At 37.6% G+C, this 19,517-nt stretch overlaps 1 protein-coding gene across 1 annotated transcript in view; it reads right to left on the bottom strand.

Annotated features, from left to right (window-relative positions):
* Positions 1 to 17,533, bottom strand: part of HS2ST1 (heparan sulfate 2-O-sulfotransferase 1) — a 71,400-nt gene extending 53,867 nt beyond the window's left edge. The window contains exon 1 of the mRNA XM_031057859.1: positions 17,365 to 17,533. Within this exon, the coding sequence (XP_030913719.1) occupies positions 17,365 to 17,518 (154 nt within the window). The 5' untranslated portion in view covers positions 17,519 to 17,533. The remainder of the gene's footprint in view (positions 1 to 17,364) is intronic.
* Positions 17,534 to 19,517: the final 1,984 nt, after the last annotated feature.

Genomic DNA, 19,517 nt, shown 5'->3' with positions numbered 1-19,517 from the left:
AAATCTGAAAAGCTGCAGTACTTTCTCAAGGAAAAATAAGGGAGAGTTTTCCTTATGGCAATATGAAGAAAAAAATCAAAACCTGAGAGATAAAAGTGTAAGCTGCTTTCTCTTCCACTGTACATCTGCAAGAAATAAAGAAACATGTTATCTTAATACATTATTTATTCCACCAGGCCACTAAGAATGTAATCCATCACTCATCCTAAAATGTGTTCTGTCACATTTCATACCATTGTAACAGTGGGAATTATGCAGTGTTTCAAATAAATACATTCACACACATTTAAGCACACTCCAAATGGTACTTAGACCTTTAAAATTAAGATCTGGGTTTTTTTCCTGATTTGCCTTCTATACAGAAATCCTTCGGAATCCCTGAGTATCATGTGGACAGACCTGAAAACAGCTCAAAAATAAAAGCAGCACAGTTGAACAAGTATGGCTCCATGCCAGTTAAACTATAGCTTGGACTGGAACTAGAAACTCCATGTTAAACATATTCACTGTATTTGATAGATGGTAGATGCTAAATTTTCCTACCAGGAAAATAAATCATTAAAAACTGCAAGTATCAACTCTTCAAAGAGTTTGGGGGTTTTAGCTATACTATTATCTCCATACTATGGAAGCTCTGTATCTTGATTACAAATTAAGTTGCTACTATGTAGCAAATAAATTGAAGGCAAATATTTGTTGGCATTTTTAGTTTGGAGATAACATGATAAATTCTCTGCTTTCAATTTCATATAATGCTGCTGTTATCAGAGTTCTATCTGCTATTCGATTTCAGTAAAAACTGGGAAATGTCAGAACACGGCACCTTGCTAACACAACCAGCCACTTCAGCAGTATCTGCAGCTGCAGAAGCAATCACAAACAGCATCCACTGCTAGGTCAGGAGGGCAGAACAGAGGAGAAACAATGAAGTGCCTGGCAGGGAGGAGCCTGCTGCTGAAACATTCCATACCATATTTGCCCACATTTTAAAGTGGTTGGAGGAAAACAATGAGGGTGCAGAAGCGCCATAAAAATGATTCAAGAATCAGAAAGGTACCTTACAATGAGAGGCTTAGGGAATTCAACGTGTTTAGTTTTTCAGAGAGGTTGAGAAGTGAGATGATTAGAGGATGTAAGTACCTTCACAGGGGAAAAATACTGCAGGGTGGTGAGGAGGGAATATAGAAAACACTGCAAGATCCAGTAGCTTTAGCACAAGATCAACCATATCCAGATTTTAAAAAACTGTGACTTTATTTCAAAACACTGAAAGGTTCCAAATGAACAAGGAAAATGCTCCTTTTCTTGATGACATTTTCAAAGCAAAACTACATGCCTTCCTGGAAGAAATGGATTGACAAAACTTTTTCTAAATCTGACTTGAAATTTAAGTGAGTAATGATACACAAAAGTCTTTATATGCCTTCAGAAGAGGTAAAAGCTATAAATGTACAACACTGAAGAGTTGTCAGACATACCCTGAAAAGGATGAATAGGGACACTAAGGGACACATGGTATTTTAGGGGAAGCGTCCTGGTGCATACACTACCTAAAGGGCTTCACTGGTTCAGACCAAGGTTCTAATACCCTGTCTCTGACGAAGTTTTAACTGGCATGGAGCCATACTTGTTCAACTGTGCTGCTTTTATTTTTGAGCTGTTTTCAGGTCTGTCCACATGATACTCAGGGATTCCGAAGGATTTCTGTATAGAAGGCAAATCAGGAAAAAAACCCAGATCTTAAAGGTCTAGGTTCAGACAAGGTTCTAATACCCTGTCTCTGACAAAGGCCAACTGACATCTGGAGAAGACAAAAACAGATTGAGCACGAGGTTATATGCTCCTGATGTACTTAACATCACCCACCTGCTGGCAACTTAGTAGATTAATGAATTTTCAGATGAATGATTTTTCTACCCCTAGTTCTTCTAAGCATTCCAATGATCATGCTGTGGCACTGTGTTCTACAGTTCACCAGTTTGTTTCAGCATTTTTGAGGCTATCAAGCAATAGTTAATTTTTGATTGTTTCCTACCACTTGTGTAATAGGGATTCCTTGCTCACTTTATCCATAGTTACAGGTTCCTACCATTCCTTTCCTCAGATGTTTTCCCAAGTCCGGTGACCCTTGGTCTACTTTATCATTCCCCATATAGGGATATGCTAATTTCTTTAATTATTCTCAGCAGTCACAGATCATCTTTTCCAAGTCTGCTATAACCTTTTCCATTATGAAGGGCAAGAAAGGCCAACACAGCAGAACTGCTCCATCCAATAGAAAACAAAATATTCTCATGTGGTTCATGATTTGTTTTTAACATACTTTTTTGATCATTGTTGAGAACTGATCAGCAGTTTCCATAGAGATAACTTCTGTAACCCCAAAAACACCTGCTCAGTGAGGACAGCCAATTCAGAATTTAACATATGTAAACTTGGGATTGCTTTTCCCTTGATACATTTAGATAGGACAAGTTTCATCTGCCATTACCCAGTCAATTGGTATTAGGAGACTGTTCCCCTGAAAAGCTCATTATCATCAAATAATGCACAATAACCTCTAAACAAACAGGAAAGTACATATCACAAGTTCAAACTACAAATTAATGTTCAGTAAAATATGAGTAACAATTCAAATCACAGTCTTCAAAAGATTCAGATTTTTTCAATTAACAACCTAGAAACACTTTTTAAAAGCATTACAAATCTCATTCAGCTACCATTCAGCTCTCTCTCTAAAGCATTAGAAGGAGCAGAAATCAGATGTAAATGAGGAGATACCTGCAGAGGTCACACTATGTGGTTATTTTTCAAAAGCCCACACAGCTCCAACGCTCAATGACTTAAACACTGCTATTCAAAATACATTAAAACTGTTCCCAAACAATAGCACTTTTTGTTTGGGAACAGTTTTTTTTTAAAACTGTTCTTTAGAATATAAGTTTAAGACTTCTTTAGAATATAAGTTTAAACGTAGACTTGACTAAAATGCAAAAGCATTCCCTGAGTACTACTGTATCCAGTGTGACTGCGTTAAAAACTTAAGGAATCTAATTGCAGAAGGATACTCCAGATAATCAGTTTCACTATTAACAACCGTCTACTCCTCACAAAACACCAAATCCCCCAGACATAAACCAACCCTACTATGTGGCTTTATTGAAGACTGGTCAAGCAAAGGGATTTTTTCACAGGTGAAACTATAGCTAGAAAAACTTTTCCTATGCAGTGTTACAATTTTGAGACCATACAGCTTCAGTCAGTGTGGCAGCAACACTATCCTCCTCAGTGAAAGTGCTGCAAAACCACACAATAACAATTTCTTTTGGGGTGAACACAGCAACAGCACAAAGGCAATGGGAAAGGGGAGGAACATCAAATTCACTGTCCAGCTCCTATCTCATTTCAGTAAAGCTGCACCTAACTTGCTTTTATAATTTCTACGCAACAATACATCTGTTTAGTGTTTTATGTTCTCCTGATAATACCATTTTCTGCAAGAATTTATGATTCACAAGAGTGCATCATCCTGAACTCATTTTGTTCCCAACCATTTGTGAAATTACTAACCAACTGGTTTTTGTGTGCACTGGATAAGAACCATTTTGCACATTTAAAGTTTTCAAAACTTCAAGCAGAGTTTCTCATAATGGGTTTTCCATTTATTTGTTTGATTGGAGGCCCATTTTCCTAGCATAAATTTCACTACAGTAGAATTTAAAAACATGGTTCATGCAGACAGGACTACAATTATATTATTTGTTGATTTAATGTTCAATTTATATTTTGTAGTTTCCAAAACAGAAAAATTTGTTCAGAGACTGTAAATTTAGCAGGCTCTAAATTACTTGGACCTAGTGAGTTCCTATTCTTCCCTAAAGCCAGGCTTGCACAGACTCTTGGCATCTTTCAGTTGTCATTCCTTACCCTGCAGGTTGTTACGTCTAAAAATACAGTAATTGTATCACTGCATATACAGTGCTGTGTTTGAGTGCCCAGGCCAAATTAGCTTAAGATGGTATTTGTCACTGAAACTCATTTCCTCTGAGGGATTCAAACACTCTGCCATGTTCTGAAGCAACAGGTTTATGACAGTGGAGTTAAAAGGACAAGTGAGACTGGAAAGCGTCAAAAATTCTACACTGTTATTCTGACCTTCTGTACTTCTTTTGTTTTCAGAACCAGACTTCAAAAAAAATCACCCTAAGCCTTTTTGTATGTTTTCTTACGAAATTTTTCACCCCAGTTTTTTCAGAGAGAGGGAAAAGTTCTCTCATTAATTTTAAGTCCTGACTTTATTACATTTACAACCTTTTTAGAGTAGCAGTAAGGCTTTGCAACAACCCCAACATAGTTATCATGGGGAATAATTAATACACAGCAGCTTTTAATTTCATCATCTGGCAAAGGGAGCAGGAAATGAGGAGAAATTGTCACTTGTTCTGAGATAACTTTCTTATATTTATCATTATTGAGAAAAACCCAAAGTTGCACTAACAAGAAGCGTGTTCCTTAGTTGGCCTGTGATAAGTGGAGCACCAGACCAAAAAGAAACCACAGAAATGTGTATTCATTCATACAGGATTATTCAGTATCTCTCTTCTCCCATCACTTTATTCTGAAGCAAGCTGGCAGTATGCTTCCATGAATCATGTCTACAAAGGTCTGCTATCCATTCACACAGATGTCAGGGAAGTATTTCATTTGCAGAATCTCATAAGGGGTTTTTAGTGAAGTCTCTCCTCGACTGGTCCACAAATTCCAGTAACAGAAATACTGCAGCAAGAATTCCACTTAAACATAAGGCCATATATTGTCATTAGAAAAGGAACACTGTTAAAATATGATCAATTTCAGTTCTGTGGTTTCAGATCAATATAGCAAGTCTTCAACGAAGAAATAAGACTCCTTGAAAGACTACATTTCATATTTGCATGGGGGGGATAAAAAAAATATGGGAAAAAAAAATCAATATATGAGAGGTTGTTTTCAAGAATGTTATGAAATGTTATCATCTTACAAGCAATTTTACATGCCTTTTCTGTTACCAGCAACATTTGCTGTATGCTGCTCTCCTAAGCTGATTTTATTTTACTCACTGCTGAGTAAGTGGCATTCAAGTTGCTCCCAGGAAAAAGCCATGGAAGTGTCAAAAGGAGGTTAAATTCTTGAAATAGCCAGCGAGCTCCTAAGACTGACAGACTACTGCTTATTTCAGGAGTAGAATAATATGCATAACATATTTGTCCATATACACATTAAACATTGGAAAGTCTTTAATAGCATGACCTTATTATGAGGTACTGTGCAGAAATTATACACTCTCTCCAAAACAGTCATCAGTCTTCTCAACATACGCTCTCCTCTGGAATGTTATAAGCTTACTTCCAGTTAATATAAAAAGTACCTAACTCTATAAATGTTTCATTACAATGCATACTGGACATAATTTATTAAATAATTAACAATCCATATGGACTAATAACTAAAAATGTGTCATTAAATCATTTAAGCCAAACTAGAAAGAGTCTCTCAGCACAAGGATGGCTACAGGACTTCAAGGCAAGAAATTTCTACTTATTTAATGTGAAGTGGAACAAATGACACAGAAAGAAGACCTGTAATTCTCTATTTGTAGTCACTTCAGGGCAACACACATCATGAACAGACTCATGCTTAAACCAGTATCAGCTGAGGATCAAAAGCTGGTCAGAAACAGGCTTAGAGAAGCCAAGTGCATGCCCCTAGAGAGGCTGCAGTGGCCTGAGTGAGCATGCTGGCTCATTCACACCTAACCCATGTAGCTTTAACAGGGTAAGGGACACAAAGCAGGTCTCTGTCAGGTGGCACAAGGATACCAATACAGTTTATTCTCCATAGCAACATTTATCAAATTTTGTGAAGAATTACCGAGTTCAGAGTCAAATATAAAAACAAACGGTGGTTTTTTGTACATATACAAGTTTGCAATGTCACATACCTGCAATACACTTGTGGAGGACACAGATCTGTATTGTTTCTGTATTAGGATGGTTCTTTTGGGTATTTTAAAAATACAAAGACTTTGTCATTTCCACACACACATATAAGCTGATCAGCTACATCCTTGTGACTGCACAGAGAGGGGAGTAGAGGCTGAAGAACTACTGAAGGCTCCCATGCCTGATGGCCTATAGTGACCCACAGCATCAGTGGTAACCTCCTGCCATCACATCATTGCTTGTCTTGCTATGAATCATCCCAAGGCCTGCACCCCCAGCCTTCCCCTGTCTCATGTACAGACTATTTAAAACATGGGAAAATTACTCTGCCCAACAAGCTCTGTTTTATTTGATTGTTATTCCATGTTAAAGGCTGCCCTTTACAGTCTGTAAAAGTTGTCCTGTTCAGTCAGTGGTTCACAAATCAACCTGTAAAATGGCAAAAAGTTCAATAAAATTGTTCTTCATTCTAGCATTGTAGCCAAGGCTCACAAAGCATAAAAAGGAAAATTTCCACAAAACACACAAACAAGGAAAGTCATGCCTACTTTGTTGATCCAGTGGTTGTCAGACCACTCAAGGCAAGAAATCTTAAATTTTCATTAGAAAATGTCACTTCAGCAGTTGGCATTAGCAAATGTTCTTCTTGGACAAGTTAAAAAATCCAGAAATAACGCAACCCCCTGAAAACAACCCCAAACACAAACACCAAACCCAACAGTCATTTCTACACCAACACAAAGTTTAGCTCTTTATCAACTAATCATAAAAGACAATGTGACTGCATAGTTTTATTCCAACTATTAGCAAATAAAACTCCTAGTCACAAAACTACCACTACAATCTGCAATATGTGCATTTACCACACACAGTTCTCAAGTACAAGGCATTTGCACTGACATTTTCTGGTAAAACAATCCTTTTATTTAAAAAAAAAACAAACAAAAAAAAAAAAAAAACAAAGTATTTGCTCTGAAAGCAAACTGAACACTCAAAACCTCTATTAGGGTCTCCCTGGGACAGAGAGACATAGACAACTCATTAGCCCACATCACATTCCCACATTCCATATTGGACAGCATGCAGTTCTTAAAATCAAATTGCCATCTATATTACATACCACAGGAAAATTATCAAGGATGCAACTGAAATTACACAATAGAACAAGATTGGACAAATTTGAAATCAATGCATTTTGATTCTTAAACATCACAGGCTTTTTAGCTCCTCAAAGTCATTGTAACAAAGTGCTGACCAAAGGAAAAAGAACGGTTTTTACGGTTTAAAATCTCTACTTAGTTAACTGTTATCCACTAGTAGAACTTTAAAGTAGCTGGTAGCTCTGCCTGATGTGTATTTGTAAGGACTAGACCTTTTTCTATAGAAAAGGTAATTCAGGTTCCTATTTAATTGTGGAACCTGTTACAGCAAAGCTTGAAGGGTTTTAACAGAATTTGCAGAGTTTATAGATAAGCAATTCCATCAAGGCCAGAAAACAGATCCAACTCAATTCCTAGATATCTGAGAGGATGTTCATATACATTTCTTTTGCACAGTAATTATCTCTAGAGTGCCACATCATGTTTATATTTACATGGAAACACTTAATATATATTAAGTAAAAGAGATGTAGGAACAATCACTTTATTTCATATTCCTGCTGCTATATGAATACTTGACAGATTTTGTTGCTTAAGTGTTATGTTGTCAGACATTCAGCAGGTTTTCTCATATTTAAAAAGCACATTATAGCTATTTTTATTTCCACATTGTTTTAAGATATATACTGCGAAGAAGCAAGTCTAAAAAAAGTACCATCTTCCTAGATTCATTCTTGAAAATTAAAATTTCAATCTCACTTAAATTTAAAATCTTTTCTCATCATTCCTATCAAAATAACTATCTTGTATGAATATTTTATAGCACCAGTTTAAGATATTTATTACATACCATTATTTATTGCAAAACAATATGTGTTTTCCACTGCAACCTTGACACAAGCTTCCATCCCCAAAACGTGCACATATCTAAAACCTCCACAAAATCACCACTAATGCTCCTTAGTCACTCAGTTTCCAAGGGCTTTTAAATATGGATTAAAACAAGGAAAAAAACCTTGTATTAATTTCAATACCTTCATTCTTCCTTCACACACTTTTTTTCTTTAAACTTGATATGTGAATAATTTATAATCTATTTCTCTTTCTTAATTCTCCTATTAAGACTGCCTTGCCATCTGCACTATGCAATCACACTTAAGTAGGCACATAAAAATCAGTGGAAACAATGCTCTGGGTTGCTCCAGCAACCACAAATGTTTAGAAAAATACCCCCACAAACATGTCAGTGAGACCACATTTTTCAGAGTATGGTTTGGAAAGCACAGACAGGAAAACCAGAAGATTTAAATGTTTGCCATTTGATTTATCATTTCTTTGTACTAAACCAATACCTCAGTTTTATGCTGGTTTTTCATATCAGAAAGGAGAGAAGGGTTTAATGGCATTGTAGAGGGGAAATGACAAAGCAATAGGAATCAGAAGCAAGTACATTTTCAGAGTGTTAAACTAGTGAAGCCAGCCTTGAAAATAAGCATATTCCCCAATACTCACTGGCTTTCTGTTGGGATCAGTAAGACTGTGGGCAGCTCACAAATGCAAAAAGTTCCACTGATCCTCACATACACATCCTTTCTTCTTCTCCTACCCTCACCAGAAGGTAATTTTTATATTCTCCTCTATGTCTGGCCATGTGATTACAAGATGAATTTGCCCTTTGTCCAAATTCACTTATCACACCTCAGGAACAGCCATGAAGCCTGACTACTACCCTGTACCTTTTTTTTTTCAGGGCTGGACAAAGGGATGGCCGTCCCTTCCAGTCCAGAAGCAAACATATACCATCTCTGCAGCCCAAACAGAGATAACTGAAATCAAGAGTGCTGTAACTTCAGGCTCCAAGCTGATTGCTGCTGGTGGAGGAGCTGGGGACAGCTCTGGTTGCTACCCTGGCTGTCACTGGGGTGACACTCTCCCACCAGAATGCCAGGCACACTGCTGGGAGAGCACTTCATGTATCCTCTGCTAATTTTAACAGCTCTGCTGTGACATCTCCAGCTCTCCTATGCCCCTCTATGACTGGTAGAAATTTTACTTCATCAACCATTCAAAAATCTTTCCTCAAAATGCATAATTTTTTAAATAAAAGCAGCTCCAACTGAATTCCGTGTAGAAGGTTTTACATAACTCTAACGGCTTTGTCCATTGAATAGTTTCAAAGATAAAATTCAAGATTGTACCAAACATGACAGGTCATAAACACTGCTGTGTTTAAGCTCAGACAGGTATTTCTGGCCATTCAGCCAGTGCTTTTGGCTCACAATGCATGTTTGTGGGGCAGTTCAAGGACTAGAATGAATATTACTAGCCCAACTAGAAAGTTAGCCAAAACTGCATACACATTCAACACAGACAATAAGCCCTTGTTTACAGGTATAAATCAAGAAGCATGCCAGAAATTTTATAAGGTACTTTGTATAGCTTGATCAAACAAAAATATTAAAGACACTCCTGTTGAAGTTAACTTTAAACCTGAAGAGGCTCTGATAAAACACCAGAGCAAGTTTTGCCCTCACTCAAACCGACAGCAGCAGTGCAATTAGCACATTGGATAACAACGTGGACAGCAAAGGGAGAGACACCCAGAAGTATTTTTAAAAAATATTTGATTTCATAAAAATAGAAAGACATTAAATTTACTAAACATTCCAATTCCTACTAAATGCTTATACATCAAAAGGCCATTTTTATGATGGGAAGTCTTCAAACAGCAAATACACAGGTACTCTTGAAATGCTATCTTTCAAAGTTCAAAAACATACTCAGTCCAATCCCACTATACACAGTTTGAAGTCATCAAATTGGACATCAAGATCTAATCACTTCATCATAAAACAGCAAACTATTTATTAGGTACTTATCTTCAAAAGCTTGCCTTGTTAGCAGAATCAACAAACTTAATCAAAATAGCTACTCTGATTAAAAATCTATTAAAACAGTCTAAATTATTCTCAGATAAGGACGTAGGCTTTGTAAGGGTCTTTGGTTTAATTTTTTTTTTAAAAAGGGTGGGGGGGGAGGGGAAGAGGGGCAAACTTTAAGGCATTCAATATTCCCAAAGGCACTAAATTTGATTACAGGAAATCATTTTAGTGCTATGGTCATCTCAGTTCATAGGATAATGTATCAAGAATATTGTTATATTGTAGGTATTCTAGAGGAATACCTACAATAGGAAAACATCTTTTCACAATTTTTAAGAGTGCACATTGCTGAAGATTTACAGACAAATGAGATGCTGAAAAACCTTGGCTCTGAATTTCTCACTGGGAGTGCAGCTGAAATAAAGATTTTACCAATGAAACACTTCACTCAACACCAGCATACAAAAAACCTGACATTATGGCTTTGTTTCAAAAATTCAGATCCTTACACAACCTATTTTGTGTGTCACATACAAAACGACATCTTCAGAAAGTGATCATACACTTGTGCTCGAATGTTTTCGTCAGGAGACAGGGCATAGGGTTTTTGTCCTTCAGCTTGGGAATAAAACCCTGGGAGATAGTAGTTTTACTGCAAACAGTGGAAGAACATGGCTGGACTCAGCTTTTGTAAATATTAATCCCCTTTTCTTGAAAGAATAAAAACTTTTAATTTACATCGTCCAAAAAAAAATCTTCTCCCCAGTTTACATCTGTCACTCAAATGCTGAAGGAGCCAAAATCTTAGTGCTTTGCTTCATAAGGAAGGCAATTTTTTGTCTATTTAATGTGTCAGAATAAGATTCTATCATTTTCACATCCTCTCTTTTAACTTTTACTCTAAATTTCTAAACCCTTCTTAGAATTAGTGAAATCCTTTGCTTAGAATGAATGATCAATATCAACTCTAATATAATCAATTGTTGATTAAGATTTAGTATATTAAAATCCACTGCAAATTCCATATTTTGCAAAAAGAGACTTCTCATTCCTCCCAAGCGCTCCAAAGAATTAATGCAAAGAAATGGAAATATTTCAATGAAAATACAGATATGCTATGCATGCAATCGTCCTGAATATCTTCAACAACAAAATATCCAGAAAAGAAGATAATAGAAATACTGAAAGAGGAAAGATACACAGGGAAAAATTCAAGGGGAAAAAATAACCAAACTGGATTTCCCCCTTCACTTTGCAGAAAGTGAGATGCATAAGCATAATCTCTGTCCAACTGCTTGTCTTTTTGCACCTTTTTCAAAGTGAAATGAAATGCTACTGTCTTTCAATCTGCTGTGCAAGAAAGATCAGTCCTATATTAGAACACTGGAAAATACAGACAATGAGAGTGAGGAATATATACATAGATCATATTTATATTTCACAGGACTATATGTATGATAAATTTATATACTTCATACTCTCTCACCTATGTATTTATATATATATTAGAAAAAAAGAAGAAGAAAATAAGATCATCTGAGAGAAAAGCCACTACAGAAGTAAACGGAGAATATATGCATTTTAATTTAAGGAACCTAAGAACCCATCCCCACACTCTTTACAGCTTTACAGCAATTATGCACAAGGTTTGCATAAACACTTCAAAATCATCAAAAGCTGTTTTATCAAAACAGCACTTAAGTTTTACATATGTTTCAACACAAATCAGTATTCAGAATTAAACAGCAAACTGATGAAAAAAAAGGATGTCAGCTGTCATTTTAAACTCTAACCAGATATAGAAAGTGGACATGAAGAAGGAAGACAAAGACTGGGCCAAAGTGATAGAAAGGTTCTTTCCAAATACTTCTTGTAATTTAATTACCTTATTAATTCTTTCACTGCCCTGGACTTCTGGCTACTCACAATGAATTTTATCAGTACCAGAAAACTTGAATAATAATTATTACAGCACTAATGTTATTGAAACCATTATGACACAAGGATATTGCAAAGTAAGGACAGCAATAATATGCTGAATACTAGAGACAATAAAGACACGTGGATGCAGCTGGGTTCTCTGCAGACATACCTGCAAACAATACCTGTATGGTATAAGTATGCTCTTATAGTCATAAAAACTTAACTACAGCAATGAAAGAATCCCTTGGTAACAAACAGACACAGAGTATGAAGCCAGTCCCTGACACTCACAGGCACATCCTGCAGTAACACTGATGTTAGCATAGTTCTGACACAGAGCCATACAAACCTGTGCCACAGGAATGTTTCCATGAGTATTGACACTTGGTATCCTCAGGGAAGCGTATGGGCATACCAACCATAATCAGCATTAGAAGTTCTTTTGATAAAGGCAGTTTATCAAAAGAACTTCTATCATTTTATCACTTTATCATTCCTATCACTTACTGATAGGATTGTCAAATGGAGGGACTTGAGTTCTCCAGAACTCAAAAGGTCAAGTGGCAAGGAGCTGGGGAGTGAATAAAGAACCAGCTGGGCCAATTCCAGTAAGGAAAGAGGTTTGTTTTTCTCTCCTGTGTGGGTGGAGACTTCTCTGAATGCCACCATTCTCAAGATGCTGGGCTTTGAACACAACAACTTCACAGAGCCACAGGTTTTCAGGGGAGTGAACATTCCAACACAATGGACAGGCTTGAGGACCACACAAAGCTGAGGGATTGAAAAAGATACTGCCTATCCCTCAGATTCCAGCTAAGGGTCTGTACATATTTATGAAAGGCTGCAGCCAGCTGGCCAAATTTCAGATACCTCTCTCAACACTGGAGTCCTTTCACTCACTCTTTTATCTTTTATTTCCAGTTGAAAAAATAATGCAAATACATGTACTAGTTCAGCTATTTTCCTACAGCATGGAACTCTCATTATGCTTGCCAGGCTAGTATTTCAGATACATAAACAGATTTCAAGCAAAGCTCTTACCACTATTTTAATACTGCTTTGACAAGGTTTAAATACACTGTAGATAAGTGACAAAAACTACAGATTGCACACAGCGACACAAAAAGACTGTCTTTTGATCCATTGAAGTGATAATACATGGAGGATTCCATATGCAAAAGCCATCTTTTTCCTAAGGAGAAGCAAGAACTTGAGAGAAGGCACTCATTATTAGAAGAAAAGACCAGTGTGGCCAGAGTAAGTCTAGCAGTGAGTGACTCATGGTTGCCAGTCAGTAGATATGGAAATTATTTCTTCATGAACTGCTCAAATGTCCCTAACTTCAACACCCAGGGGCAATACAAAGCTATGCAAAAAAAAAAAAATCCAGCTTCAAATATGTCAGTTTTCTGAAATACAGAAGAAAAAAATTTCTACAATTTCTTTCACTTCACATGTATACAGAACCACAGAATGGCTTGGGTTGGGAGGGACTTCAAAGATCATTTAGTTCCAACATCCCACCATGGGCAGGGAGACCTTCCACTAGAGCAGGTTGCTCAGAGAGGCATCAAACCTGTCCTTAAACACTCCAAGGGATGGGGCATCCTCAGCTTCCCTAGACAACCATGATAAACTGGAAAGCAATGGTTTCATCTCTTACATTAAGGTCTACATAGCTCACAAGGTCTCTTTTGGACAGGCAGTATATGTACACTAGCCTCCAGTGAGAGCTAAGGAAAAGATAAAGACATAGGAACTTCCAATCATTGGATTTCAGAGGTATATTGGAGACATGAAAATTTTGCTTGTTTTTGCCATGCTCAGAAGTAGAAAATAGACAAGAAAAACAAAGTGAACACTGGCATGCCATTATGCCATAATGCTGTTGTTTTAGTTGCTTTAACACAGAGAAAATAAAGGCATCAAATGTAGTTTTTTTCTGATTTCCAGAAGTGTTACCACTTTTCCTTTTAGAGTGCTAAGCACAGTAGAAAAACCTGACAGGTATTTAATTATTAAAATAACCCAATCTATCTTCCGAAGTAAAAAAACAATTATATGGAAGAACAGCATGCAGAACTCCTTTGAATACTTTCTCCTGAAGTTGCCAGCCTTGAACTCAGAGCTATCCTTACCAATTTTTAATATTGCATTAATTCACAATGAAGAAGAACACAGTACTCACATTCCTTTGACTGTCCCACAAGCCTTTTCTGTCCTAAAGAGGTGACTGCAAACATGTCTCTTTTCCAGGATTTCCATGGAGAATGGTATTGTAGTTCTATGTGCTCTTCAAGCTAAATTTGTGCCTTACTAAGTAACATAGGTATGTACTGGCCCTAATCTGGCTTTTTTCAATGGAGAACCCAGAAATATAGAGTGCCTTACCTGGTGATTACTTCATCCAGTGCCCATGGCTGGAGGGACTGGAAGTGCTTCATCTGTTTTCTCAAGTCCACTTAATCTCTCACAACTGCCCTCAAAATACCTCTAACAAAAATATCCCCCTGCCAGATCACCAACTTTCCAAGTCATTTCACTAAAAGTACAATGCCTGCAAAGTAGGTCCAACAATATTGTAGTTTCTCACATGCAGCCTTTTAGAAGGGGAAAGATATTCTAGAAAGTTATGTCTCTTATTTCCACTGTTAGAACCAGCTGTTGGGGTACCAGCAGAAGGGGTGAGATCAAGTCACAGACACCCATCAGCAAGTCTGAGCTGCCTTGATGTGTGCTTGGGAATGCGCACAGTTCTCTACTAGCCAAAGTTCACACATTACCAATTTCACAGAAAATAGAACACCAACAGCTGCAACATTTATTCCCCAAAAAGCTATAAAGAAATATAAAACCCACAAACAACCACACAAATAAAAAGCAGAACAAAATTTATACAATTGCTCAATAACACAGTTTTCAATGAGAAGTACAACTGTAGTATGAGAGTAGTTTAAAATTTATTCTCAAACTGCCTGGGACAACCAGAGACATGGTGAAAGGGAACAGTAAGAGGGAACCAAGTGAAAAAGTGTGATAAAACCAGCAAGACAAAATGCAAGAAAGTTCCATTGGATGGGGATAGACTAAGGAAGCAGCATTACAATTCTTATTTCAGGAAACCCAGCATACAATAAAAGAGCTTCTGAAGGAATGCCTTGGGCTACTCAGCAGCAAATAACAACTACTGTGTAACAGGGCAATATTTAGAAAAAAATCTAGGAAATTATTTGCATAGTTGTGTGTGGCCAGACTGCCAACAATCACAAACTCCTCTTTATAATGTTCTGTGTCCCTCCTTATAAATGCTCAATTACAATAACAATATGCTAAGGAACCATGCATGCTATACTAGAACAGACAATATGTTTTCTGAGGGATTTCCCAACAACATGCAAAAGGCAGGCCTACCAACAGGAGATTTTTATTTCTAAATAAAGGAAACATTAAATGCCCATCATTTCATCATCCTAAAGTCTTTTATGTCCCTAAAGCATAAGACTTAATCATTGGGAAGTTAAATCCTTTAACTTCAAGGGAACAGAGGTTTATTAGGCACACAGTGCTTAGAAAGATACTACCCCAGCAAGGGTCACTTATGCTAGGAAACCACCTTCATTTTTTTTTTTTAATCTGGCAATAAATCATCAATTAAATTTTCTTTCCTGGGGTAAGAAAAAGAGCCTTAGCCTTTCAAATTATATGTTTAAACAAACAAAAAAAATAAATAAAAGGTAAAAGTAAAATATTAAGGATTTCTTTTAAATGACAGATTTCAATACTCTGAATTCAAGGTGCTGAATTAACAGATATGAGCCATTATTTTGTTTATCACTTAACAGAAGAAACACTCTTCACATTACAGCTATGAAGTTTTTCAACATGACCTGAAGCAGCTTCAATCCTTGCTTTTCCTGTCATGGTATATTCTGTTTCTCAGACAAAGCCTTTTTCCAATACAATACGGAAACATCACTAAAGTGCTAGAAAGCAGCATTATTGTTTCACTTCCCCCCCACCAAAGAGCAATCCTTCTCCACCTCCTATCCTCACCTTCTCTCACCAATCCTACAGACTTCAATCCTCAAATGAGACACTGTCTTCTCCCACTTCCCTGGCCAAACCTGAAGTGCTTCTAGTGCTTGGTGCTGTAAAACACTATTATTTAAACATAAGAACTTCCCTCTTCCTTCTCCCCACCAATAGATTACAAAATCTTGGGGAGGGAAGAGAAGATAGGGATGGATTACATGCAGCTGGATCACTTTTTTGATCCAACTCACCACAAATACTAATGACAATGCAGGAGGTGGCATGGTACACATTAAACATGTTAAATGCTAGGTCCATTTATACCGAAGGCAGAGCTGCACTCAGAGGGCTTCCAAAACCCAAAAGGGGCAGCCAGACATTACCTCTGTTATTCTGTTCCAGGAACAACAGTGAAACCTCAACATTTGCTTTTCATGAGCAATATTCTCTATTAGGGCTGTGCAATCCTAGAGCTAACAGGCACATACCTATACCAAGCTTAAATAAAAACATTAAAGTTCTCACTGGCAATTAGGGACAGTTTAGTCTGGAGAGCATGCTAATTTATCATGTAAACCTGAATATATTATGAAAGATTAATAGCTGTAGGAAGAAATCTCAAAAAAAAAATATTTCAAATTGTTCACACTCTGCTTGTGATCTCACCACTACAAACTACTTGTACAGAGCTACAAAGAAGTTAATATTTTGATTTACCTTTTTTAATTAGGAAGTTATTTTTCATATGAAAAAGCCCACAGGTTTATAAATACCCTTTTAAAGGATCATAGCAATTTTGTCACAAAAAGCAGCAGCAGCATTTGTGATGGTTATTTGCTTACATGTCCTCTACTTCTCAAATAAGAAGTCTGCCAGGGTGACCAACTTTACCCATATAAAGTCTTACAGAAAAAAAAAAGTACACATTCTTTTTTCACCTAGAAACATGCTCCAATTTCACTTTACAGGCAAAATATTCTAAGATATTAAACTGAAATTATGGCCCTCAACTATTCACTGTAGAATGTGGAGCTGCTCATATGTGAAGGATTTGGATAAAGCCCTTTCTGTCTGAAAGTACAGTTGAACGTTTTTAGAACTGCTGAAAAGACTGCACAATTATTTTGCTATCAAATCTGAAGTAATTTGGTTTTCCTTGCCAATGCCTAACTCTTACAAGAACTTTCCAAGATGACAGTTTATCATGTGATATATCAACGCAAACACATGGCATAGCTCAAAACCCAGTCCCCAAATGCCATGTAACAAAACTTCTGACACAAAGCTGTAGCCGCGTTTCTCTTCACAGAGAAAAGCAAGGCACAACTTCCCAAGGATGTTTCTGGGATTCACATCCTCTGCACCTCAGAGAAAGAAAAAACAATTCTTATCTCATTTACTGCTCCTGTGTTTTGGAACAAGTGAAATACATTGAGGAAGATTTACCTGAAGGAATTTGCTTGACTGGATTCTGGTGTGAGTCTTTAGATTCATTGACCAATTGAATCCAGGTGTGTTGGGACTGTGGGCTGACAGTCACCAGATTCTGTGCAGTTGAGTCCAGTTGGTGCTTGGTGCAGATTCTGTTTAGATGTAGCATAATATAGTATAATAAAGTAATTAATTAGCTTTCTGATATCAATGGAGTCAGATGCATAATTTCTCCCTACCATGGGGGTCCACCTTGCATTTACTGTAAGTGGAACTCAACTCATCTGCACAGAATCTGCACCTCAGTAGAATTTTAACCAATCATGATGGTAAAAAACCAGCTGTAATGAAATCTTAATATTTGAAAGTCATAAAATACATACCAAATGTGATAAGGGACACATTCAGACAGCTAGAAGTTTTTAAACAAAGCATATTCTCACACTAAAAACTGCAATCTGAGTTCAAAGCTGCTGCAGAAAGTTCTTTTCCCCTTCCTTCCATGAGTTTTGGAGAGTCACCAGTAAGCTGTACACAAAGCAAATCTTTCCATCTTACTTTTAAGAAACTTCACAATAGTTTTCCCTTCTCCTCAAGAAATGAAATCAGCACAAGATATTAATTAAATTCTTGTCCCAAAACAGTTTAAGTATTTTAATCCTCTAAATATGTAAGTGAAACATGTCCATTGCATATACATTAGGGAGGAAGAAGTTTCACCAGCAAAATTCTTTATTCTCACATGCATTATGTTATTCTTTAAATGCCAGGAGGTAGAATTCCCTAGAGTAACACACACGGTCAGCAACAGAAGCATTGAAGCCAAGGCTATGAACCACTTTAAAGCAGATGTATACAAAGTACCACTGAACCTTCAGCACTATGGCAACACTTGCTTGCTTTATCTTCCAATTTCATTCATTTTCTTCTTCAAATGTTTGTTTACAGTTATTGACACCCTGCAAAAAAAGAGCCTCGATTATAATTTACAAGAACTTTCAGTTGAAAAGTATGCAGAGTAAGGGCCTCCCTCAACTCAGGCAGTCAGCCCCTGCAGTTTCCAGGGTTTAATCACTAATATGCAGTTCAGAGAGAATGGAGTGGAAAAGTAATGCTGTAAAATCCCAATGGCATTCATACAGCTCAACATTAAGTTATGTGCACTCTGTTCAAAACTCATTGTTAAACTTCCCATGTCACTCAAATCCACTTCTACTATTAACACAAGAAGGAACATGATGTGCCCTTCCTACAAACTTAAATTTACACTATTAACTATCATTGATAACATAAATATTTTAGTATGGTCAAATAACAGGAGAAAGCAAATCCACAGTGTTTGCGAACCAGTTCCTTATCTTGTATACACCAGAAGTCTCAATGCCCTGTTATCAGAACTCCGAGGCACCACAAACTAGGTTGAGAATGGTGTTTTTTCACATCCAGGAGACCCTTAATTAAGCAGTGTATAATCTTTACAATTTCTGCAGCCTCATGTACAACAGACAAAGTAGTAAGATGCTATCCACTAAGCAGATATTACTCTAAAATACCCTTTTAAGGCAGGAAAAGTAAAAGAAATCTTGCACAAGAGATTTCTAGTTCACCGCTATTCACTGAAGTACAGCTCAGTGACAGTCTAGGAAATCACTAACTACACTCAGTAAACGCAGAAAATAACATCCTGCATTAAATGAGAGGTAAACAAATTACCCATTTGTCATTAAGAACATTTCTTTTCTTTACACCGTGCTTTCCATTAGAGTGCCAAGCGTTAGTAAAACGTCTGAATTAGAGATCAGATGTGAAGAAGATGGTAACTGGCTGCAGCAGCAGCAGCAGCCTCAGTGTGGGCACACGGCCACTGCTCTCCTCGCTCGCAGGTGCCTGAGGAAGCAGGGGCGGCCCGGCCGCTGCTGCCCCGGCCGTGAGGGGAGCACCGCGCCTCGGACAGAGCCCCTCGGGCACGGCGGACACGTCTGTCCTCCTAGCGCTGACCTCGCACGGCTCTCCTGATCTCGCAGAACAAACAAATGAACTCAGAGGCCAAGGCTGCAGAGTGGCCGGCCCGCACCGACCAGGTCCCGTGCAGCGGGGCACGGCAGCCAGGGGAGCAGCGCCCGGGGGCTCCGGCCGCGCTCACCCAGCCCCACCGCCCCCAGCGCCTC

The sequence above is a fragment of the Geospiza fortis genome, unplaced genomic scaffold (assembly GCF_000277835.1).
Source record: "Geospiza fortis unplaced genomic scaffold, GeoFor_1.0 scaffold403, whole genome shotgun sequence".
Taxonomy (NCBI): Eukaryota; Metazoa; Chordata; class Aves; order Passeriformes; family Thraupidae; genus Geospiza; species Geospiza fortis.
The sequence above is the reverse complement of the archived record's forward strand: the minus strand, read 5'-3'. Positions and strand labels throughout refer to the sequence as shown.